The following is a 24599-nucleotide window of genomic DNA, read 5'->3' on the forward strand; positions in this document are numbered from 1 at the left end:
CTGTCATCAGATCATGAATGTGAAGCCGTACGACCTGCGCCGCAGACTCTACATCATCATGCGAGGAGAGGAGGGGCTGGACTACGGCGGCATCGCCAGGTGAGGCCGGCCAACGAAACAAACGCACCCTCCCCCCCCTGCCTCGCATCTCCCCACCTCTCTGTGTGTGTGGTGTTACAGCTTGCTCAGCAGGCAGGGGGTCCCTTACTCCACCAATTTATGTCAACCGTGTGTTAGTGTTGGTGTTGGTGTTGGTGACAGCCCTCCCCCACCCCACCCCATCCCATTCCTGCCTTTTCTCTCTCCCACCATCTCCCACCTCCTTCTTCAGGGTATCTGCAGGTCATTAAAAAAAAGTATTTAAAATTATCTCAATTTAAGACCTTTAAGAAAGTATTCAGTTGTCTTAAGTCAGTTCAGGTCTGTTCTCCATGTAATGACTGCATGTCCACTCTTAGATTCATCACAACAGGCTTAGTTGTACAATATGCATCCTAAGTGCTTTACTTACACAGTTGGACTTAATTTCTCTTGGTGTCTCTCTTTCCTTTACCAGCCATTTATGGAATCAGAAATATCTTCAATCAGAAATAAGACGCTTTTGGTAGCTTTTTGTTTCTTTCTTTTGGCTTGTAAAGGTGTTAAATTCAATTGCAGGTAGCATTGAAAAGGTCTTAAAGGGGTGATAAGTACAAGTAGGAATTTACTGTGCAACATGTGTATAAGAGATCAGTCATGTTGCACTTCCTACTGGTCCTATGGAAGTTAACACAGTGTCACATTGTCCTGAGTCGATCACATCTGGTGGGATGCACCTTCTGATCTCTTCGTGGGCATTTTCATTTCGGTGAATGTCAGCTAGTGTTGTGGAATTAATGTACACATATATTAGGGCTGATTCATGTACACACACATATATATATATATATTAATTAGGGCTGCCATCGACCAAAGATTTTCTTAGTTGACAAATAGTCTTTAGTTCGAGCAATTTGTTGATTAGTCGTTGCACATCCTTGGTTCCCCAGCAATGCTCCCGCCAAGTGTGAAATAGATCGGACCAACGGTTGTCAAGACATGCTCACACACACAAAGACAAGGACACACACACACACACAAAAAGACAAGGACACGCACACACAAGGACAAAAAATAGCAGCTATACTGAGCGACTCAGGACACAGTTCTGATATAGATGACAAACATGCAGATGCCCCCCCATCCTCCTCTCCTCTTCCTTCCTCTTCCTTCTCCAGGACTATCTCTCTTGTTTATGTTATTATTTTGTGTTCTTTTTGGGTGTGTTATTTTGTTTTTGTTTTTGCATTGTGTCTCTGTCTCCGGTGTCACGTCAGTGGTTTTACCCTATGGTAGGTGACGTCATGCTGTTCTACCACAGGGTAGAACCACGGACGGGATGTTGCGAGGTGTCTGCGTCCGTCCGTCCGTCCGTCCGTTCATCTGTCCCTCCCTCCCACGCACCCACGGAGGGCCGGCAGGGGGGCCCGGGAGCGCTTGGTGGTGCCTCTGGTGGTGGGTGGTGGTCATTCTCTCTTAACATGCATCCTCCTACAGTCCATTTGTGTTTTGTTCCCTTTGTTTTTGTTGTTGTTGTTGTTTTTGATTTGTCTTTAGTTTTGATCCTCTATCCTGCTGTATGTATGTATGTATATATCCTGGATGTATCTGTTTTGTCTTCATGTGATTCACTGTATGTGTCAGATTTGGGTTTGTCTATGTTACTTATGTGCTAGTTTGCCCCCAATGAAATGCCCGGGCTGAAAGCTACAGACACAGCGCCCTGCTGTACGTCACTGAGGCAAACCGAGTGGCGGCCTCAATGAAGTAGGGCTGCTCGATTATGGCAAAAATCATAATCACGATTATTTTTGACTGATATTGAGATCACGATTATTTAACGTGATTACTCGTTGACCTTGGCAACATCATGCATTTGCAAAATGTGTGAACTTTTCAATATAATTTAAGGGAAAAACAAGGACATAAATGAAAATAAAAGTGTTATTATTTTTAGATCAATAAATAGGCTAACTAAAATATTAATATATAAAAATAATAGTTGTTTTATCTCGATTATCTTGTTTTCATAATTGTGGGAATCCAAAATTGTAATTGAGATTAAAATCCGATTAATTGAGCAGCCCTACTCTGAAGGCATGTGCACACACACACACACACACACACATCATCATCACCACACGCGCATAAACACACACACTCACAGATCATCACACACACGCACGGTCACACATCATCACACACGCACACACACATGCACACACACACACACACACACATTTTCTGGTTTCACCCCACTTGTCACTGCTCGGCTGGCCTCCAAAAGCCCCGTCAGACAAAATGTCATTGTGGAAATTATTGTTTATTGTTTATTGTTTATTAGGATCCCCATTAGTTACAGCAAGGCTGCAGCTATTCTTCCTGGGGTCCGTCAACATTAAAAATAACAGTACAAAACATAACACAACAAAACAAGAAACGAAAAGAAAATACTCTGCTAATCAAGAAAACAGAGACTTACTAATAAATAAAATAAAATCAAAAACAAAACAAAAGACAAAAGCATAAACTAAACAGTAGCACTATGACATAAATATGATGATAAATTAGATGAGGGATCAATGTGATCCTCCTATCTGGGGACTGGCTCCTGGAAACAGTCCAGAATAGCACAGCTGTTAGGAATACCTGGAAACAGTTACATCTACCTTGCGTGAGCCAAACCTTGTTTCAGATTTATTAGTATGTTTTATTTATTATTTATATTGTTCTGTAGAATTACTGTTTGTTTCATTATTGATTTTGTTCTGCTCCCCCCCTTCTTATATGTGCATTTTGTGTGTGTGTGTGTGTGTGTGCGTGTGTGTGTGTGTGTGTCAGTGTGCAAAGGTGATACATTTCTGTCCTTGGATTCATTGTACTGGAATTAAGTATTGTCTTCACTTTCACTATAAGATGTCTTGTTTTTCATGTCATTGTCATCTCTCTTTTTTTTATCTGTAATTCTTGTCTCCCTTTTTTTTTTTATTGTGTCAACATTTGGCGTTCCTACCATAAAGGCAGTCAAGATATTTGTTGTTTTCTTCCGGCGATCACTGCCAACTGCCCCTCAGTTCTTACCCAGCTCTCCTGAACCCTGACTGGGCTGTTACAGCCTTTAGCCGGGGGTGGAGCAGCATCTGACTCTCTGTCTCCCTCCGCAGGGAGTGGTTATTCCTTCTGTCCCATAAGGTGCTGCTGAACCCCATGTACTGACTCTCTGTCTCCCCCCGCAGGGAGTGGTTCTTCCTGCTCTCCCACGAGGTGCTGAACCCCATGTACTGCCTGTTCGAGTACGCCGGCAAGAACAACTACTGTCTGCAGATCAACCCCGCCTCCTCCATCAACCCCGACCACCTCACCTATTTCCGCTTCATCGGACGCTTCATCGCCATGGTGACCGCACAACTGTTTCATCCTGCAAAATCCTCTATTCACACATTTCTGTTGACGTCACACAACTGTTGCGGCGCCATCTTGAGGACCAATTTGGACCAACAAGATGCCCTCTATTTGTGGCGTAGTTTGGAAATGGAGTGGAACACTCGTGTCAAACAAACGTTAATATCTCAAAAACGATACACATCACATGATCGCTTGTATTTGGACACATTGTGAGTGAGAGCAGACGTAGCTGAAGGGTTTGGACATACATAATATATGTATGTCGTGTTAAAGTTGTGTGAACTGTCACGGTTTAAAATGTGTGACGTTAGTGAAAAGTGCAGCCTGGAAAATCAGTTAGAATGAATTGTGACATCACTCACGGCTGGCTCGATAGGATTATTATCGATTAATTTTTATATATATATATAGTACAAACGCTCAGCTGAATAAGAGTAGTAGTACTCGAGTAAAGTGGTGACACTTTTTAACGTTTGAATGGAGCTGCTAGGAGGAGTTAGAGTTCAAATAGGGCATGGTTTGATCAGTCCTCCCATAGACTTACATTGTAAAAACCGCTACGAAGAAGTGTGTGTGCTGCATTCGCTCCTCAAGATGGCAGCCACAACAAAAACGTCACATGACTGAAACACATGAATATCCGTAATGTATGGAGCGCAGTAGTCTCTCTCTCTCTCTCTCTCTCTGTCTGGGATTGACTCCAACAGAAAGCTGTAGGTCCCAAAACCAACACCCTCCACCCCTCGTTCCCTCCACCCCCACCCCACCCCACACCCACACCCACAGCATGACCTCACTGCCGCACCCAGCCCACACCCGCCAGTAGTCGCCTATATTTAGTCCTAACGCGCACTTCGCTGACTTGCCTTATAAAGATGCTTCTCTCTACTAACTTGCAAACCCTCTCTCTCTCGCTTTTGAGTCTTTCCCCCTTCCTTACCTTTTGTTGGTTTCCTTTTTTCCTGCTACCCTGTTTATTTCCATGTCTCTCTCTCTCTCTTCTCTGTGTCTATCTGTCTCTACCAGCCTGTCTCGTCCTCTGTCTCTACCAGCCTGTCTCGTCCTCTGTCTCTACCAGCCTGTCTCGTCCTCCGTCTCTTCTGTGAGACAGACAGACAGACAGATGGTCAGTCAGGGAACAGAACAGACTGTGATTGAGTCAGTCAGTGGGCGTCTGTGTTGTTTTTGGCGCGCGGCGACACTGAGCCCTCTGCGGTGTTCCAACATTAAACAGGCCCGTCTGTCTGGCTCGGCCTACTCACTCTACCTCTCTTTACTCTCTCTCTCTCTCACACACACACACACACACACACACACACACACACACTGGCCCTGTCTACTCACTCTACCTCCCTTCCTCTCACACACACACACACACTGGCCCTGTCTGCTCACTCTACCTCTCTTTACTCTCTCTCTCTCTCTCTCTCTCTCTCACACACACACACACACACACACACACACACACACTGGCCCTGTCTGCTCACTCTACCTCTCTTTACTCTCTCTCTCTCACACACACACACACACACACACACTGGCCCTGTCTGCTCACTCTACCTCTCTTTACTCTCTCTCTCTCACACACACACACACACACACACACACAGGCCCTGTCTGCTCACTCTACCTCTCTTTACTCTCTCTCTCTCACACACACACACACACACACACACACACACACACACACAGGCCCTGTCTGCTCACTCTACCTCCCTTCCTCTCTCACACACACACACACACACACAGGCCCTGTCTGCTCACTCTACCTCCCTTCCTCTCTCACACACACACACACACACACACACACACACACACACACACACAGCAGATTGTGACAAGGTGTTTGGGTTGGACCTTGGAAATGTGCGTGTGCGTCCGCACGTTAGATCATTATAATAGAGAGAAAAGAAAGCAAGACATGAATTTGGAAGCCATATCTAAATCAGTTGACAGTAAACATGTTGTCCCATACGAATGTTGCATATCCCCCCCCCTCTGGGTCAGTCGGTAACAACTTGTTACCTTGTTTTGACCTGTAAGCGGCAGCGCCCCCCTTGGGCCAATCGGTGTAACTTTGAAAAAGTCTGAATGCTTTAATTGGTGAGATGTAAACAAGCAAATAGTACACATGTTGTCCCCTACCAGTGATGTAGTTCCACCCTTGGGTCAGTCAGTGATTCTTGCTTGACCACTTGAGTCCCCATTCATTGTCAGTGCTGCCCCCTAGCAGCACAAAGTCAACATTACAGCGTGACTAACGAACTAAGTCACTAACGACGGACGGAGGCCGCAAATGACTGATTAGCTGCAGGGACTTTGGTGTAGCTTAGACCTTAGTGAACTGACCCTGAGTCTGTCTTAACAGTAACACCTTTCTAACGGGACATGTCTAATCCTCCCTGCAGGCGTTGTACCACGGCAAGTTCATCGACACCGGCTTCACGCTGCCGTTCTACAAGCGAATGCTGAACAAGAAACCCACACTCAAAGACCTGGAGTCCATAGACCCCGAGTTCTATAACTCCATCATGTGGGTCAAGTAAGTACAGCAGCACGGGTTTGCCTCCGTGTGTGTGTGTGTGTGTGTGTGTGTGTGTGTGTGTGTGTGTGTGTGTGTGTGTGTGTGTGCGCGCGTGTGCGTGTGTATGTAGGTGTGTGTGTGTGCGCCTGTGTTTTCCATACTTGTGAATACCAGACGTCCTCACAAGGATAGAAAGATAAGGAAAACCCAAGGGACAACCTCTGGCACTAAAAAATGAAGCCACTGTGGAAGTGCCTTAAACCTGCAATCTTTCTAATGGCCAGCAGGGGGCGAATCCACTGGCTGCAAATCAAGTCCGATTGTATGGAAGTTAATGGGATAATGAGCCTAATTCTCACTTGATTTTTTTACCTCAATAAACACTTTCCTAATTTTATGGTTTCAGTCGCCAGTCTTCTTCAGTGTCAGCATGACATTTTGTAAATTATGGTCCTCCCATTTAGAGTAAAATAGACAGTTGTGATTGGTCGCCTGTCCAGTGATCGTGCAGCTCGCAGATCGTGGACCAATAGCAGGGTGCTCTGCCTCTGTGGGAAACCCCTGGTCTCACGCTTGCTGCTTCTGGCTCCAAATGACCAAGATGGCGACGGTCAAAATGCCAAACTTGAGCCTTCAAAGCAGGAATTCACAAACCAATGGTTGACGTCACGGTGGCTACGTCCATATTTTTAAGCGGTGCAGCCGCTTCTATAGGTGACGTGTGTGTCCATTTGTAGCATGATCTCCGTTTGTAGCATGAGAGGATAGACTGCTCCTAACCTGCACCACTTCAACACCTGGGTGTGATTTGTATACACTCTATGGGAAATCCTGCAAAGTGAGGACATTTTGTGGTTTAGGTGTGTGTGTGTGTGTGTGTGTGTGTGTGTGTGTGTGTGTGTGTGTGTGTGTGTGTGTGTGTGTAGGTGTTCTCTCTACTGACGTGTGTGTGCGCGCGCATGTGTGTGTCTCCAGAGATAACAGCCTGGAGGAGTGTGGCGTGGAGTTGTATTTCGCTCAGGACATGGAGATCCTGGGGAAGGTGTCCACTCACCAGCTGAAGGACGAGGGAGAAAACGAGCTGGTCACCGAGGACAACAAGGAAGAGTACATCAGGTCAGACGGCTTGTCTTTGTCCTTTGTCCTGTTCTTTGCTGCCGCCGAGGGGTGGGACCATACATCGATATATCGATACATCATCGATATCGTATCGATGCAAAGTGAAAACATTGATCTATATCGTCGCACACCTTGTAAATCCAAGGTGATGAAGCATAGTGGCTTATATTCAGAGTTGAAAGGTCATCAGGGGCTCTTTAAGTTAAGTGATAAAAAAGAATGAGAAATGTGGCACTTTATAGTGAACAACATGTCTGTTTTTATCATTTTTATTAAAAAGAATAGATTGTTTTTCAGTTAAAAGTCTGGAAGAGCTCAGAGATAAAATTGTGAACTCATATTTTAGTTGCTTTTTGTGAGTTGATATAAAACTAACTGATTGTGTTAAACGGGCATATGATATCGTCTCGTATTGTTCACAACAAATATCGTATCATTGTCCAAAGAATCAATATAATATCGTATCGTGATGAAACTTGTGATTCCCACAACTACTGCTGCCATGTCTCAGTGTCCCCTCAGAGGTGTCATGTCTCAGTGTCCCCTCAGAGGTGTCATGTCTCAGTGTCCCCTCAGAGGTGTCATGTCTCAGTGTCCCCTCAGAGGTCTCATGTCTCAGTGTCCCCTCAGAGGTGTCATGTCTCAGTGTCCCCTCAGAGGTGTCATGTCTCAGTGTCCCCTCAGAGGTCTCATGTCTCAGTGTCCCCTCAGAGGTCTCATGTCTCAGTGTCCCCTCGGAGGTCTCATGTCTCAGTGTCCCCTCAGAGGTGTCATGTCTCAGTGTCCCCTCAGAGGTGTCATGTCTCAGTGTCCCCTCAGAGGTCTCATGTCTCAGTGTCCCCTCAGAGGTGTCATGTCTCAGTGTCCCCTCAGAGGTGTCATGTCTCAGTGTCCCCTCAGAGGTGTCATGTCTCAGTGTCCCCTCGGAGGTCTCATGTCTCAGTGTCCCCTCGGAGGTCTCATGTCTCAGTGTCCCCTCAGAGGTGTCATGTCTCAGTGTCCCCTCGGAGGTCTCATGTCTCAGTGTCCCCTCAGACATGTCATGTCTCAGTGTCCCCTCAGAGGTGTCATGTCTCAGTGTCCCCTCGGAGGTCTCATGTCTCAGTGTCCCCTCGGAGGTGTCATGTCTCAGTGTCCCCTCAGAGGTGTCATGTCTCAGTGTCCCCTCGGAGGTGTCATGTCTCAGTGTCCCCTCAGAGGTGTCATGTCTCAGTGTCCCCTCAGACATGTCATGTCTCAGTGTCCCCTCAGAGGTGTAATGTTTGCTTGCGTCTCTCTGGGACAGCCTGCTGACTGACTGGAGGTTTACCCGCGGCGTGGAGGAGCAGACCAAAGCCTTCCTGGACGGCTTCAACGAGGTGGTGCCCCTGGAGTGGCTCCGTTACTTCGACGAGAAGGAGTTGGAGGTACGTGTGGCATCTTATCGCCGTCGTCTCGAAAACGTGAACCCAAACATTGTGTATCGTGAGATAAGCACGTCGTCCGTCTTGTCCCTAAGTGGGTAGCCGGAGGTTTTTCCAGGATTTGAACGATGGCAGAAATCCGTTTCCCGAGCGTGATGAAAATGAAAGCGAATTAGGTTTGAACCCCCACCCCCTGATGCGTCCCCGATCCTGATTGATGGAGGACTCTTCGCTCTTTCTCCTTGACTCCCGTCTCCAGCTGGGTTTGGATGCGAGCGCGTCCCCCCGCCTTGGACCAAATTCAATCCCAACAGAGCCAATTAATTAAATGTGTCCACCGGAGCCAGGATGTGCCGTGACTCACTCGGCCGATGATGTCACGTCCTGCGTTGTCCTCTGCCTAACGCCCAAGTTATTAAAAAAAAAGTGAAGGGCACAAACCTCTCTCTCTGTGTAGTCTATAAGTCGTTTACCAGTGTGCGTTTCTGTGTGCGAGATGCCGATGAATAGATTTTAAGAGATTGTAATCCGACACAGGCCGTTTCTTTTCTTCTTCGTTGGTGGACCAAACTCTTCTTCTAATGTGTTGTTTCCTCCGGTTCAGCTGATGCTGTGCGGCATGCAGGAGATCGACTTGGCCGACTGGCAGAAGAACACCATCTACAGACATTACACCAAGAACAGCAAGCAGATCCACTGGTTCTGGCAGGTAGGAACACGCGCTGTTGATCACCAGCTGTTTCCCTCAGGTTCCACATGCTAAATAGAGCTCAACAGTGACCGCCCACTTTTTCACATCTCCGCTTCCAGGAAGTGAATTTCCCATGGGGGGGCTCACCTGGTAGAACGTGTTCCATTAACGCTTAGTCCTTCACATCCTCCCCTTTCTCCCTCCCTGCTTTCCTTTCACTGTCTAGCACATGCTATCCTATCCTAGCTCAGGAGGTAGAGCTGTCTAGCACATGCTATCCTATCCTAGCTCAGGAGGTAGAGCTGTCTAGCACATGCTATCCTATCCTAGCTCAGGAGGTAGAGCTGTCTAGCACATGCTATCCTATCCTAGCTCAGGAGGTAGAGCTGTCTAGCACATGCTATCCTATCCTAGCTCAGGAGGTAGAGCTGTCTAGCACATGCTATCCTATCCTAGCTCAGGAGGTAGAGCTGTCTAGCACATGCTATCCTATCCTAGCTCAGGAGGTAGAGCTGTCTAGCACATGCTATCCTATCCTAGCTCAGGAGGTAGAGCTGTCGGCTGGGAATCGGAAGGTTCCCGGTTCGAGGCTGGCTCTTCCCGGTAGTATGTCAAAGTGTCCTTGAGCAAGACACTGAGCCCCTAACTGCTCTTGATGAGCAGTTGGTGCTTTGCATGGCTGCAGACGCAGTCGGTGTTTGACTGTGAGTGTGAATTGGTGAATGTGATATATTCATGTAAAAGCACTTTGGGTAGTCGATAGACTATATAAAATGTGCTCTATAAATACAGTCCATTTACCATTTATCACTATCAAATAAAGGCAAAATGCAAACCCCCCACCACCACCACCCCCACCCCAAAAAAGAGAGTTTTATGCCTAGAATCAAGCCAGCCAGCTCCGAGACCATAATCATGACCATAAAACATTTGATTTGGAGGAAAAAATAAAGTAATTTAAAATGGAAAAACGTTTATTCATTTAGCCTTTTTTTTCTTTTTCTTTTTTTTAAATCCAAATCAAAGGTTTTATGGTCACGATTCATAATATACATACATATCTGGTAGTGGGCAGTCACTGTTGAGCTCATACTGGGGACTCAGCTTTCACATGGTAAATATGGACCCGTGTCACCGCAGGTGGTGAAGGAGATGGACAACGAGAAGAGAATCCGCCTCCTGCAGTTCGTCACAGGAACCTGCCGGCTTCCCGTCGGAGGCTTCGCTGAACTCATAGGTAAAGAAAACCAAGACGTCCACATTCTTTCTGTTGACTGAATCTCCTGTGGCTCGTACTACGTGCTAAAATAAAGCAGATAATATACAATTTGATTCTTTAAACGTCTGACCCTTTCAAAGTACATCACAAACTGTTAATTTTGCTGCAACTCGACAGCGCTGCTTAATCCAGAACCTTACTTCCGGGAACTCTTGACAGTAAATAAACTGGTCCATTGGAGTGAATGGAGATGTCGCAGCTCTTCCATTATACGGCTCTGGTTAAACCAAGTCAGACATTAGCTTATAGTTTATCCAATACCTTTCCAAGAGCTGTGAGGACAGCAGGCAGATAGAGGCCTAGGTTGTTGTTGTTGTTGTGATGAGACATTCAAGCTGACATTTGACAAAAAGGCTGAGACTCTCCGTGTCTTTCCCCCGTGCAGGGAGTAACGGTCCCCAGAAGTTCTGTATAGACAAGGTGGGGAAGGAGACTTGGCTTCCAAGAAGCCACACCTGGTGAGTGACCGTTCCCACCGCTCGGCTCACACGGTATCACCTCTTTCTTCATCTGTTTTGTTTTGATCGTACAGCATATTTCTGAATCACTAACTGATCCTCTCCCCCCCTCCACAGCTTCAATCGTCTGGACCTACCCCCCTACAGAAGCCTGGAGCAGCTGAGAGAGAAGCTGCTGTTCGCCATCGAGGAGACGGAGGGGTTCGGACAGGAGTGACCAAGAGGGATGATGGATAGATGAGAGATTTTGTTGGGATAGTTTTTTTTTTTTTTGTATCATTTTTGATTTCTTAATCACAGGGCAACGAATCCGCCTGTCATCTGTACATCCAAGCCCCCCTCACCTCGGGGGAGGGTGATCATGTTTTGTAACATCACGTTGCAACGTGGACTGTGGGATTAAGGTGGGGAACAGGGGAAGGAAGTGTGTGTGTGTGTGTCTGTGTGTGTGCGTGCATGCGTGCGTGTGTGCGTCTGTGTGTGTGTGCGTGTGTGCATGCGCGCGTGTGCGTGCGTGCGTGCATGCGTGCAGCATCATTGACTATGTTTACATGAACTATAATATTACGTCATTAACCCGATTAAGAAATACTCCGAATAAGACTGCCATGTAACTGACATTTTCTGATTACCGTAACCCAAATAAGGTCATAGTCGAAGTAAGCAATAGTCGAATTAAGACGTGGAGGATTCTGATCTTAGTCGCGTTATTGAAGTGCATTGTTGACGTGTACATCTGTGACGTCCTATCAGAGTTTTTTCGCAGCATTATTATGCAACACGTACGGCAGTCAAACTGCTTGGCGATGCATGCTCTAGCTTCCAGCGAGTGTTGTGTTATGGCTGCTGCCGCCGCTCAAAAGAAGTCCCGACATCTTGTCCCTGACACGCTAACGTTTAGAAACATGACCGAAAGGGTTTCAGGTTCAAGTCAAGAGGGAAACTCGGACTTAGGGACGTCATGACTCACGTGGGCACTGCGCCGCGTGCCTCTTCAGTCATTAATATGAACGGAATATTCTATAAGCAACTCATGTAAACACCTTCACCAAAATATGAATAATAATAATCTGATTATTGCAGTCCATGTAAATGTAGTCAATGTGAATACGCATGCAATTAGTGATGTGTTTGAAAGGACAGAGCGAACAGAGAAGTATATTTGACCAGAGCGCCCCCCCCACCCCTCCCACACACACCTCCGCTCACTGCTTAGAAACGCACCGAAAACCAGAGAAACAGGACAGTTTTAATATCAGCAGCAAATCACGACAGCACAGCTACACGCAAATACAATATACCATATCTACCAGAGGAGAAATACATTTCTTTTTTACATTTGAAAGTGATGAGAGAGAGCGAGAGAGGAAGAGTGAGAGAGGAATCGAGTGCATGTGTGTGTCCATATATGAGAGACGAAGAGCCTTTATCATGAACTAGCATACCTCTGTTGCAGAGGCTAGTGGTAAGATGTGATTTTATTTTTCTGTTTATTGTGAAATTTTGCTTCCCCCTCCCCCTGTACATAGCTAAAATAAATGAGACTCCAATCTTGAACAGTTGTGAAAATGTGACTTTATTTATGTCAGTTACAGGCCACTGTAACTGAAGGAAGAGACAAGTTATCAATGTTGTTGCATTTCTTGCTGCTCGCAACTAGGTTGATGATGAGCTGATTAATATTAAGAATAAAAGAGAAGAGGATAGCACTCCGAGTTAAACTTTTATTGCCTGCAAACGTTTCGGGCTGTTAACCCTTCATCAGTGCAGTAGCCTTTTTTTATTCTTGACATTCATTGTAGGATTTAGCACCCAGTTATTAGTTGAGTTGAGTTGAGTGCGTTTTTTTAGTTTTTCATATTCTGATTAATATTAAGAAATATTTTACGTGTATAATGTCAAAAGCTTGTATCAACGCACCTTTGAGGGAAATAATCATCTCTACTCTGGAGCTGGCCCGAAAACAGTCGACGAAGAGGAGGCCTGAGCGTGGAGCTGCAGCCGAGGGGGGCCTGACAGCAGAGGTCTGCAGCCAGACACTGTTGAACAGCTGAGCATGTGATGGAGGGAAAGTTCCACATCCAGGACTTTCAGGTCGGCTGCATTCACACAGCCATGCTGATAACGTGACCTCATATTCTGTTTAGTTCTTTCAAAACAAAGAGAAAGTGAAATTGTGCTGCCGCTCTAATAAAAGTTACGGCCAGTGTTGGGGGTAACTCATTACAAAAGTAACATATTACTTTTAGCAGTAGTAATATAACTTATTACTTATAGGATTTCAGTAATATTATACCAGTTACTTTGTCAAGTAACACAAGTTACAAATTGAGTTATTTTTTATTATCAAAGCACATACGGTGTTTAAATAAAGATACAATCATTTCCTAATTAAACTGTGTTTTTATGCAAATAACCACTATAGATGACAATAACAGGAAAAGGATAACATTTACTTTACTTTGCAATCAAAATAAATAGCCTAAATATATGCCTTATGTTATTTAGCCATTTAGCTATAGCCTTTTTCAGGGGAGCTGCGTGGACAAAGAGAAGGGTTAGTGTAGATAGAACACTTGAATTTTGGATTGTTTACACTAACTTTAGAAGGCAAAAGTAGTGTAATAAGTAACGAGTTACTCTACACAGACAGTAATATTGTAAAGTAACTTATTACATTCAAATGAAAGTACCTAGTACCCCAGGCATAATGTTTTTCATGAGCACATAAGCACCTTATGCGGCTGGTAATCATGTAACATTGAATGTTGATTTTATGTATGTTTTTGTTTTGTTTTTTGTCTTGTTTTTTCTTTTCCTGTGTCTGAGTGTGTTTGTTTGCCCTCTAATTGTTCTAAAAAAATGTAAAGAAAATATTGAAAAAAAGGAAAGTACCTAGTAATATGTAGTATATTACATTTTGAAAGTAACTTGCCCAACACTGGTTATGGCCCTGCGATATATGAATGCTCAGCTTGTATTATTGGGCATACTTAGTAACATCATATCAGGTGTATTGAGAAATGCTGCATATGACACTTTATCTTTTGTCCAAACTATTTGCCTCCATCTACTGAATATTTATGCTGAACACAATCCAAACTGTAGATATCAATCAGCTTTGCAATAAAAACAATGAAAGGAAATCTGTGGTTGTGAAATCATTTTTCATTTTGGCCAGACTTTGTGAACAGTAATTTGAGTAGCCTAAGCCAAATTACTATAATTGAGTAGCTTATTGTCATGTTGTTAATTGAGAAGCTCTGTTTGTAATTGTGTAGCTTTTTCCACCAGAGATCTGCATTTTATACAGTAGCTGAGACAGTAGCTGAAACTATGTGGAAGTAGGTAGCATTATTTATTTATTTATTTATTTATTTATTTATTTATTTATTTATTTATTTATTTATTTATTTATTTATGTATTTATTTATTTTCATTTATCTTATCCGCTGTTTATCTCCCTTTCTGCTGCAGCATGTTGAAGAAATAAATGTTCAGTTTGAACAACACCCATTCTGGTCATTATAGAGCAAGATGATCGCTTCCACTACCAGGGCCGCCCAGAGAGATGGCAGTGCCCCTGGAAGGGTCCAGCCACTATGCCCCCCCCCTCCCCCGCACGCGCTTGACTCATATCCCCGGATACCCCGCCCATGGGGGGGGGGGGGGGGGGGGGGGGTAAAGGGGTAGGCTTCAGGGGGCGCCCCCCACCGCTGGCGGCGCTCTCCTCCTCTCCTCTCCTCTCTCCCCCTCTCTCCTCTCCTCATCTCCCCCTCTCCCCTCCTCCTCTCCTCTCCTCTCCCCTCCCCCTTCCTCTTCTCCTCTCCCCTCCTCTCCCCTCCTCCTCCCCCCTCCTCTTCGCCTCTCCTCTCCCCTCTCCCCTCCTCTCCTCTTCTCTCCCCCTCTCCCCTCCTCTCCTCCCCCTCTCCCCTCTCCTCTCCCCTCCTCCCCTCTCCCCCTCTCTCCCCTCCCCTCCTCCCCTCTCCCCCTCTCTCCCCTCCTCTCCTCTGGTTCCCCCTCTGCTCTCCTCTCCTCTCCTCTCCCCTCTCTCTCCTCCTCTTCCCCTCTCTCCTCTCCCCCTCTGCTCTCCTCTCCTCTCCTCTGCTCTCCCCCTCTGCTCTCCTCTCCTCTCCCCCTCTCTCTCCTCATCTCCCCCTCTCTCCCCCTCTCCTCTGGTTCCCCCTCTGCTCTCCTCTCCTCTCCCCCTCTCCTCTGGTTCCCCCTCTGCTCTCCTCTCCTCTCCCCCTCTCCTCTGGTTCCCCCTCTGCTCTCCTCTCCTCTCCCCCTCTCCTCTGGTTCCCCCTCTGCTCTCCTCTCCCCCTCTCCTCTGGTTCCCCCTCTGCTCTCGTCTCCTCTCCCCTGGTTCCCCCTCTTCTCCTCTCTCTCCCCCTCTCCTCTGGTTCCCCCCACCCACCCCCATCTGCGATCGCCTTTTATACACCTCCCAAACAACGCAGGACAACGTGATTGGCTGGCTCAGATTTGAACAGATCTGAGCCAGCCAATCGCGTTATCCTGTGATGACGTAATGGCCTGTGGCCCATGACCGGATGGACCATATATGGACTTCCTCCCCCCCCTGGCTGCGCTATCATAGCTGCTGACTGTTACTGCACTATCAGTCAGATCCCTTTGCAATACCAACCCTGTGCAATCCATAAAGGTACATGGACGTTACTCTGCAGAAACTACAGTAACAAAATCACGAATTGCTCTGTTTTTGGAGCTCTGCATGTCTGTGTTTGTCTAGTTAATGCGTTAACGCTAGCTAACGGCTAACATTCGCTAGTTAGCCAACCAACCAGCAGCTAACATTAGCTAGCTAGCTAGCTTACCGGAAGCGATATTTTTTTTGGATGATGGCGAAGGCATAACCCACCCCTGGCCCTCTCTCCCTGTGATTAGTGGCAGCGTTATAAACCATAGATATGACTATATTAAAAACATACAACACAGGATCAGCGCAGTGTCCACGGAGAGTTAAGGAGATTGAAGTGAGCAGGATCAGAGAGGAGAAAGGAATGTCGTATGCTGAGGCTGTTAAGTGCAGGGAGATTGAGAGAAAGGAAAAAGTGGAAGTGCAAAATGAATCGGAGCAGAAGAGTGGAGCTGGTGGAATTGAAAGAAACATTTGTGTGGACTAGAAAGGTTTTTTGACATTCATGGCCATGGTAATTAATTGTGCGGAACAGGTCAAAGGAAAAAAGGAAAAGATTAAGATGATGATGGATGCAGGCAGCTAGAAGATTCTTGAATGTTGTTGACATTTCTGGAGAGGAAATCGAGAAGGCGCTGAGGGATGAGTTCCCGCCGACTGAGTCGTAGAATGGACATATATATTGTGAATGGGAGCACTAGGGTGATGATACATGATGAACACTGTAAATAGATTCCACTATAAAGAAGACATCAAACTCCAGTAGGTGGCGGTAATGCACAAAAAGTTGTTTGCCAACCGCGATAAAACAATACTAGAAGAAGAAGAAGAAACACACTGGCGTCTTTCATGCAGGCTAGCAAGCGTAACTGTTGTATGTCTGTCTGACGGTCTGACCACAGACTGTAACAGAGATGTAATGCAGGATATAGCCAAGCGAATGTGTTTGGATGGAAGTTTGACGCTAGGCCAATCAGAGGCAGAGAGGGGCGGGTTATGCCTTCGCATAGCCTTCGCCATCATCCGAAGAAAAAATATCGCCTCCGGGACAACAACGCTTCCTACCCAGCGTGTGCACGTCTTTCCGACAGGGGTGGTTGTTATGGCAACTATCAACAACAACAACTACTACTAACTACTACAAGACATAAAGACCGAAATAGGCTACCTTGTTAATGTGTCTGTCGGAGACACGGCCTAACGTTAACATTTAATATGAGCCGAATATCAGCCTGCGCTCAGCTATGTATACAGGAAGTAAACCGGATATTCAGGTGGGTTGTGACGGTTGTTATTGTTGTCAAGTTAAAACTGTCTATAATGATTATTTTATGGCATAAATAAATTCAGCTTTTATTGTGAAATTTCAAGAGACCCCGGCCGGAAGTATGCAACTCCTTTTAGCTCTCTCGACTCGAGGACCTGGAGTCGTCCAAGAACAGATGACTTGGCTTAATATTAGAGATATAGAGAGAATAGAGATATTCGTAGCTAATGTTTAAACCACATACTAAAATGTATTATATTTTCGGTGTGTAATGCGGTAATGCCCCCTGTCTCCATTTACACGTTCGTCCGGTCTGAGACGAGTATGTGGACTGCTGACGAAATCGCCAAGTTGTGCTACCAGCGTTTCCACGAGCTTCCCCGCAGAGGGAAGCCTGAGGCGGGCAGAGAGTGGACCCTGCTGGCCGCTGTGGTCAAACTCACCGCGGGTGTCAGCAGCACTGGCAGCACTCACGAAGGTTGGACTGTCTAACTTAACTAACTGCAAAGGACTGGAACCGGGAGCTAGTTAGAGGCAAACCTATGCTAAAAGTTGAAACAACTGAAATTGACTAACTAAATCTAGGATAGCCTAATTGTATAACAAATTAGCTATACTTTTCTATTCGCAGTTGAAAAGGAGGTTGTTTCCCTGGGAACGGGGACCAAATGTATTGGACACACAGCTATGAGTTCCAACGGTCTGTGTTGCTGTTATTGTTGTTCAATATTTTTGTGTTCTTTTATGTGCTGTATAAATGTGTATATAGACAGTAGCATCATTGAAACCCATTCAAATCCCAATGTAAAAAATCCTTCATGTATTGTCAATGTGAAAATGTTTGTCATAATTTATGAAAAGCAGAAACAAGGTTTTAAAATGGCTTTCCTGTCATCCCTTCAGGTGACGTTCTCAATGACAGCCATGCAGAGGTCATTGCCAGAAGGGGATGCATCAGGTGTGTGTGTGTGTGTGTGTTTGTTTGTTTGTGTGTGTGTGTGTGTGTGTGTGTGTGTGTGTGTGACACAAATGTTTCTGTGCATGCATTATGTCAACTTAGCTGTTAAGTGGTAGACACAAAATCGTCCAGGTGTCCTCGGTAGGTCATTGTGCTCCATGCTAACTCTTCAGCATACACTATCAGCTGGGACCATGGGACTTTATCTACAGTACACTAGGTACACTGCCCAGACAGAACACTGTCTTTTTAATAATACAATGTTATTGCATTATTGCAATGCATTTGTGCACTGCTGTTTGTGTGCATGTATGTTTTCCAATTTTCTTGAAATTTGTTTATTATTTCACTGTGTCTCATTGTGTGTGTGTGTGTGTGTGTGTGTGTGTGTGTGTGTGTGTGTGTGTGTGTGTGTGTGTGTGTGTGTGTGTGTGTGCGTGCGTGCGTGCGTGCTTGTGTGTGTAGGTACCTGACCCAGGAGCTGAGCAGGGCTGTGTGTGGTCACCCCAGCTCCGTGTTTTGTCAGGCCGATGAGCAGGGGAAGTGGATGCTGCAGCCAGGAGTTTCCTTCCTCTTCTTCACCAGTCACACTCCCTGTGAGTCTGCCTAGCACGCTCCCACCTTCCCTTACTGGCTGTGTGGAAAGTTCCCCGTCTTCACAAGGAAGTCACTCACTGCTGGCAGCAGCTCACTGCCAGCTGCTACCCAAGTACCCAGTGTTTTCTCAGGATTTTGAAACGTACCCCGACCGCAACAGTGACGCTGGCGCTGGCGACGCTAAACTTTTAGCTAACCTGTTCGCATCTATGTTCGCAATGGCATCCCAAGTATCATCATACTATTAATGGGATGCGATGCGAACAGTTGTATTATGGGACGTGCGTTTCCCAGGCAACGACACACGTTGACACGTTTTGGAACGCTGGCACAATGCTCCTAAAATCCATTTGGCAGAACCAGGGTTGGGGCTTGCTCTTTCCACCATCTGCTACTGACAGAAACTGAAAACTTCAGCTCTGTTTTGTTTTTTTCTGGAGGAACAGCGCCCTCTTGCTGTGTTTCACCCATACTGGTTGAACCATACTGTCCTATCATGCCTCTGAAAACACATGTAGTCCATCCGTGTCCACATTGAAAGCTACCAGGCGGGGTTTGTCTAACATGCCACCATTGTGCATTACCCACCAGGCGGCGACGCTTCCATCATCCCCATGACCGACAGCCAGTCCCAGCCCTGCCCTCCTGTCAGGCCTGCGAAGCCCCCCGAAGGGACCGATGGAGGGGCCGACGAGGCTGCAAACCTGAAACGGAGAGCCGAGGAGCCGAGTGACAGACGAAACATTAAGCTTCCCCGTCTGGAGGAACCGGAGAGGGAAGAGAGGAAGCCAGAGAACAGAGGAGACGCAAAACAGTCAGAACCCTCCACTTCCAATACAGATCAAAGGGAAGACCCGCCTCAGAGTGATGTTGCAGAAACACCTGTGGAGAGTCCACGGGTCCCGGACGTCCACAGGACCGGGGCCAAGTGTGTCCCGGGCGGCCCGGCTGACCCTCTGCGACCCGGGCCGGAGTTCCACAGTGCCGGGGTGCTCCGGGTGAAGCCTGGGCGAGGAGAGCCCACTCTGTCGCTGTCCTGCAGCGACAAGCTGGCCCGCTGGGGGGTGCTGGGCTTCCAGGGCGCGCTGCTGTCCCACTACCTGCAGGAGGCGCTCTACTTCGCCGCCGTGGTGGTGGGGAAGTGTCCCTACAGCCCTGAGGTCATGCGGAGAGCCTTGGTCACGAGGTGAGGAGCGAGAGTTTTTTCTTTGGGGATTGTCTAAATGGAGCAGCTTTGAGGTGAGACCCTGCATGCTGTCATCCCCAGGTGCTCCCATGTGTCAGACCTTCCAGCTGGGTTCTCGACGTGTCCTCCGGCGCTGCTCCAGTCCGGGCTGGAGTTCCCCTGCAGCCAGGCCCAGACCGAGCTCCGACACCGGGCTGGACAGGGCCGCATCTCGCCCTGTGGAGCAGGTATATGGGGCTCGCACCACGGCCCATACACTACAGATTTTTTTTTTTTTTTTTATCATAACTCATCATCGCAGACCCCAAAATAATTAGGACACAAAATAATTCAAATCATATATTGCATTTGTACCGCCTTGCCGCTCACACATTATATCTCTGTCACACATTTCTAGGAGCTCATTTGTGTGTTTTTGGTTTTGTTCAGTCACTCCAGTAACCGCCCTACGTCTGTTTCCAGCTATCAGCTGGTGTAATGTGACTGATCAGCCACTAGATGTCACTGCCAACGGCTACAAACATGGAGTCACCAAGAAGGCTCTTGGCACAGCTAAAGCCAGGTAGAGAGAACACATAAGTACTGTGGGTGGGGGGGGAAGGATTAGATTCCAGGACATTAACCTTCAATGCATGTTTTAAATGCCCACATTTTACTGCATTCCATCTCTACATACTGACAACATTATGTTGATATATTGTAAAGCGTCTTTGAGTTCCCCAGAAAAGCGCTATATAAAACCTATGTATTATTATTATTATTATTATATATTTAGACCAGGTTTTGATTGACATCTCTCTCTCTCTCTCTCTCTCTCTCTCTCTCTCTCTTTCTCTCTCTCTCTCTCTCTCTCTCTCTCTCTCTCTCTCTCTCTGTGTCTGTTTCCAGGTCTCTTCTCTGCAAAGTGGAGCTTTTCCAGTCATTCCTGTCTCTAGTATCAGCCACCGACCCGTCCCGCGTTCCCAACTCTCTCAGGTTCGGAAGTTCGGAACAATAGCCCCTTTCACACTTTGCTCCTATCGGATGAAAATGTCGCGTCTCCGAGAACATCGGCCATCGTTGAGCTCTCATTCTCAGCTCAGCGCCGCCACACATCATCGATAGTACACCGGGTTCTCTGAACCCGTTCCACCACAGCCCCCAGAAACATTTCAAACATCACCCAAAATGATGATCTAAACTTTCCGGTGCTAAAGCCCACACACCCTTCTGGTACTTGAAGCGCAGCTGATCCAGAATGAGTCATGCTTTTAAGTGAAAAGCAAACATTTGTGTCACCGGCATCAGAAGTAACATCATAATAATAATAAAACACGTGTAGGGAGTGTCTTGAAACGCCAGTGGGTGGGAGGTTTCTGTTCCGAAGCTAAAGGCCAGAAAGTGAGTTCTGGAAGCCAGAAATCTGCAGCTGGTGAAGTAATGCTTGATTTTATTGTAGGGATGTGCGATGATATCGGCGTGTCATCGGTATCGGCCCATAAAAGCTTTAAAATGAAATATTGGCATCGACCTAATATGACATGCCAGGCAGATGCCGATATACAAGCCTGTTTAAGTAGGATGAATCTGACAGATTTGTTTGAAAGAAAATGTTACATAAATAAAAGAAGAAATAAATCATGTTTTACATAACTTAAGTTGAGGTCATTTTGAAAAGCATTGTATTTTATGTCTGCATCTGCCAGTGGGCAATCACGATAAGAGTAGGCTTAATAATGTGTTAATTCCACTACCGGAGGAGAGACTTGATGTTCTTGGAGATTAGGTTGAAAAAAATGTGCGCTTATATCACGGCAGTCGCCGGGCAAAAGAGTTTCAAAATATCGGCAATATCGTGCATCCCTAATTTATTGATATTGATCAACAACCTGATCAAAGCCCACAAATATAATATTCTGCTCATTTGGTGCTATATGGGACAACACAATGTAGCCAAATGAATGGTTCCACTTTGGAGACTGTTGCAAAGAACCTCTATTGCTCTATTGCCAAAGCATATAGGATGTTGCCCAGCTTTCTGTGAATATACAGCACATTGTGTGTGTGTGTGTGTGTGTGTGTGTGTGTGTTGACAGCTAAGAATCCTCTCCCTGGGCGAACAGTGGTCGCTCTGTTTCTCAGCTCTCCAGCCGATAACCTGATCCCGGCTCACACACGAGCGCGCACACGCACACGCACACGCACACACACACACACACAGGCACACACACACACACACACACGCACACACGCACACACACACACACACACACACACACACACACACACACACACAGTGTTGCCAGAAAAAGTGTTGCCAGTCTTGCCAGAGAAACAAGCAACCAGGTCTATGGAAACAAGCCCAAAAGAAGCGACTCCCGCATTTCACAGGAAAACACCATAGAAAATTATAGATGGTCATGTCTCCATTATTTCACCACAGATGCACAAATATCATCTGAGCAGGGTCGTCACTGTTGTTGATGAGTCCATCTGCACTGATGAATGTTTTAAATGCAACGCATTGTAGGATGATGATCTATCTGGTTTTGAATTATCACTTACCTTTTGAAAAGTGTCTGCTATTGGACACAAAAGTAACCAAGGATAGGCTACTTCATTTATTTAGGCTAGGCCTATATGTCATTATTTAGAGAGACACAGTGAGTGAGAGAGAGAGCAGCAAGGGAGCAAGCCCAAATAAGCAACCACACTTTAGTGACTACCAATTTGGTAAGCGACTTTATGGAAAAAAACAAGCCCAAAAGTCACTTGTAATAAGCGGACTTGGCAACACTGAACACAGCCCAAGCATGCATTTTATAAGCATTTTATACGACCACAATGGTATGTGTAGCGAGCGGGGACAGCTGGTGTCAGCCCTGCATCTATTTAGCAGTAAAGAAGACATGTGATGTGTATTAGCTGAACAGAACAGGGAGTGTCCATTGTTCTGAATGTTGTGCCTGATGGCAGTTCTCATGCAGAGCTGGAATAGACCCTTTTCGTGGGGGCCATTTTGTGTCGAAAAGGCAGGGTAAACAACACAGGTGCAAGCAATACACTAATGAGGGTTTCCAACTTCCATGAGTCTTAAGTTGGAAACCCTCCTTAGCGTTTTGCTTGCCCCTGTCTCTTTACCCTGCCTTTTTGACACAAAATGGCCCCCGTGAAAAGGGCCATCGCTAAATGAATGACTGCCTCCGTTGACATGAATTTACATTATATTCTTAACCAATTTGCTGCAGTAACCTGGTTTTGGTTTTGATCCCGTATACAGCTGCACGATATTGCGTCCGATATGCCGATATTTTCCAACTCTTTTGGCTGATTGCCGATACCAATATAGATATATAGAATCTACTTTCAAATTAGGTGATGTAAATATTTTTCTTTGTTTTCTTTCAAACAAAACTGTGGGATGATGCTCTCCCTGGCTTAGGGTTAGCATAATTAAAGTGTCATTTTATCACACCTGTCATATCAGCAGAATGTTCGTTCCGGACCGATGCCGATATTTCATTTGAATAAAGCCGTTATCAGCCGATAGCGATGACGTGCAGATATCCTCATGCATCCTTCTGAGCCTCTCTCTCTGTGTGTGTGTGTGTGTGTGTGTGTGTGTGTGTGTGTGTGTGTGTGTGTGTGTGTGTGTGTGTGTGTGTGTGTGTGTGTGTGTGTGTGTGTGTGTGTGTGTGTGTGTGTGTGTGTGTGTGTGTGTGTGTGTGTGTGTGTGTGTGTCTGTCTGTCTGTCTGTGCAGGGGCAAGGAGCTGCACAGCTACTGGGACTACAAGCAGGCGTCCCAGTCTTACCAGCAGGCCTGGCAGCAGCTACGCCACCAGGCACTCCCTCTGTGGCCGCGCAGCGACCGACGACTTCTGCTGTTCCACTGAACCGCCCGCCCCCCTCCTCTCTGCTGCTTCAAGTGCCTCTGCCAAGGTCACCCAAAACGCTGAGGCCATTTACACCTGGCGCTAACATGCGTTTTCTGTGATCAGATTGTGTTTTATCACTTGAAATGTCAGGTGTAAACACCCCCAAAACGCATTGAAGAAGGATTGCAATCTGATCGGCCAAACCGCCTCCGGAGGTGGTCAGGGATGCATTGTGTACACATTGAACACAAGTGTAAATGCAATGTGTCCTCTCAATCTGGATACAGCAACTTTATGTGGATTGAGAGGACAACCATTTCTGCAATCTGATTGCAATCTGATGGCAGAAACGCATGTTAACACCAGGTGTAAATGGCCTCAAAAGTGTCTCATTAGAATCAGTTCAAGTTAAGGCCGGGGTATGAAACTTATTTTAGTTTACGGGCCGCATGCAACCCAATTTGGTTTCTTTTAGTGTTAAGACTTAAGGCTGTTGCACACCAAGAGCGATGCGAATATACAGCACGAAATTGCGATGCGAATTTTGACAATCACAGCAACAGATGTGCACGACTGCACGTTGGAAGCGAATTTCTGAAAAATCAACCGTGGTCCGAAAAAATAAACACAGCAATAACGCTCAGCGAAACTTCACCGTTGGTATGCACGGTGGTTGCATTGACTGATATCAGTTCGAAAAATATTATTGTCGTGCGAATTAATCACTTAAAAAAAATGCTCCCGGGTGTAAGGACCATGACAGGTGCATTTTAAGAACACGTTTTCACATAGAATTATGACGCTACCATCAAACAAATGATCAAATCTACTGTCTGTAACTGTGCATTACAATTGACAGCAACTGTGCAATTCTCTATAGTCAAGGGTACTGGAAATAGTTGACCATTTAGTGATGAATACAGAAAACATGAATAGGCGACTTAATATTTAACGTGCACCTGAAACCTGGTACCTTCACAAGTGCATCACATTGGATTGAAGGACTTCTCAATGCAATGCAATTTTTACCCTTTGCAAAGTCATCCTGTGGGTCGGATTGGACCCTTTGGCGGGCCGGTTCTGGCCCCCGGGCCGTATGTTTGCCACTCCTGGGTTAAG

General features: G+C 46.2%; 2 protein-coding genes across 4 annotated transcripts in view; both read left to right on the forward strand.

Moving 5' to 3' along the window:
• The window catches only part of wwp2 (WW domain containing E3 ubiquitin protein ligase 2), a 71249-nt gene extending 58750 nt beyond the window's left edge, over positions 1–12499 (forward strand). For 2 of the 3 annotated variants that reach the window (XM_083655202.1, XM_083655203.1), the window contains 9 exons: positions 11–99; positions 3315–3474; positions 5892–6025; positions 6983–7123; positions 8412–8532; positions 9134–9238; positions 10361–10457; positions 10885–10957; positions 11075–12499. In XM_083655202.1, the coding sequence (XP_083511328.1) occupies positions 11–99; positions 3315–3474; positions 5892–6025; positions 6983–7123; positions 8412–8532; positions 9134–9238; positions 10361–10457; positions 10885–10957; positions 11075–11174 (1020 nt within the window). In that variant the 3' untranslated portion in view covers positions 11175–12499. The remainder of the gene's footprint in view (positions 1–10; positions 100–3314; positions 3475–5891; positions 6026–6982; positions 7124–8411; positions 8533–9133; positions 9239–10360; positions 10458–10884; positions 10958–11074) is intronic. The other variant, XR_014553520.1, reaches the window with a different exon arrangement.
• Positions 12500–17208: 4709 nt separating this feature from the next.
• Positions 17209–23498, forward strand: adat1 (adenosine deaminase tRNA specific 1; the record flags this gene model as incomplete). The annotated part of the gene is made up of 9 exons (XM_083654864.1): positions 17209–17362; positions 17516–17584; positions 17788–17842; positions 18308–18438; positions 19031–19625; positions 19707–19852; positions 20088–20187; positions 20514–20600; positions 23366–23498. The coding sequence occupies 9 exons, from the start codon at positions 17209–17211 to the stop codon at positions 23496–23498; spliced, it is 1470 nt and encodes a 489-aa protein (XP_083510990.1).
• Positions 23499–24599: the final 1101 nt, after the last annotated feature.

Source organism: Poromitra crassiceps, assembly GCF_964638095.1.
Source record: "Poromitra crassiceps genome assembly, chromosome: 18".
Taxonomy (NCBI): domain Eukaryota; kingdom Metazoa; phylum Chordata; class Actinopteri; order Beryciformes; family Melamphaidae; genus Poromitra; species Poromitra crassiceps.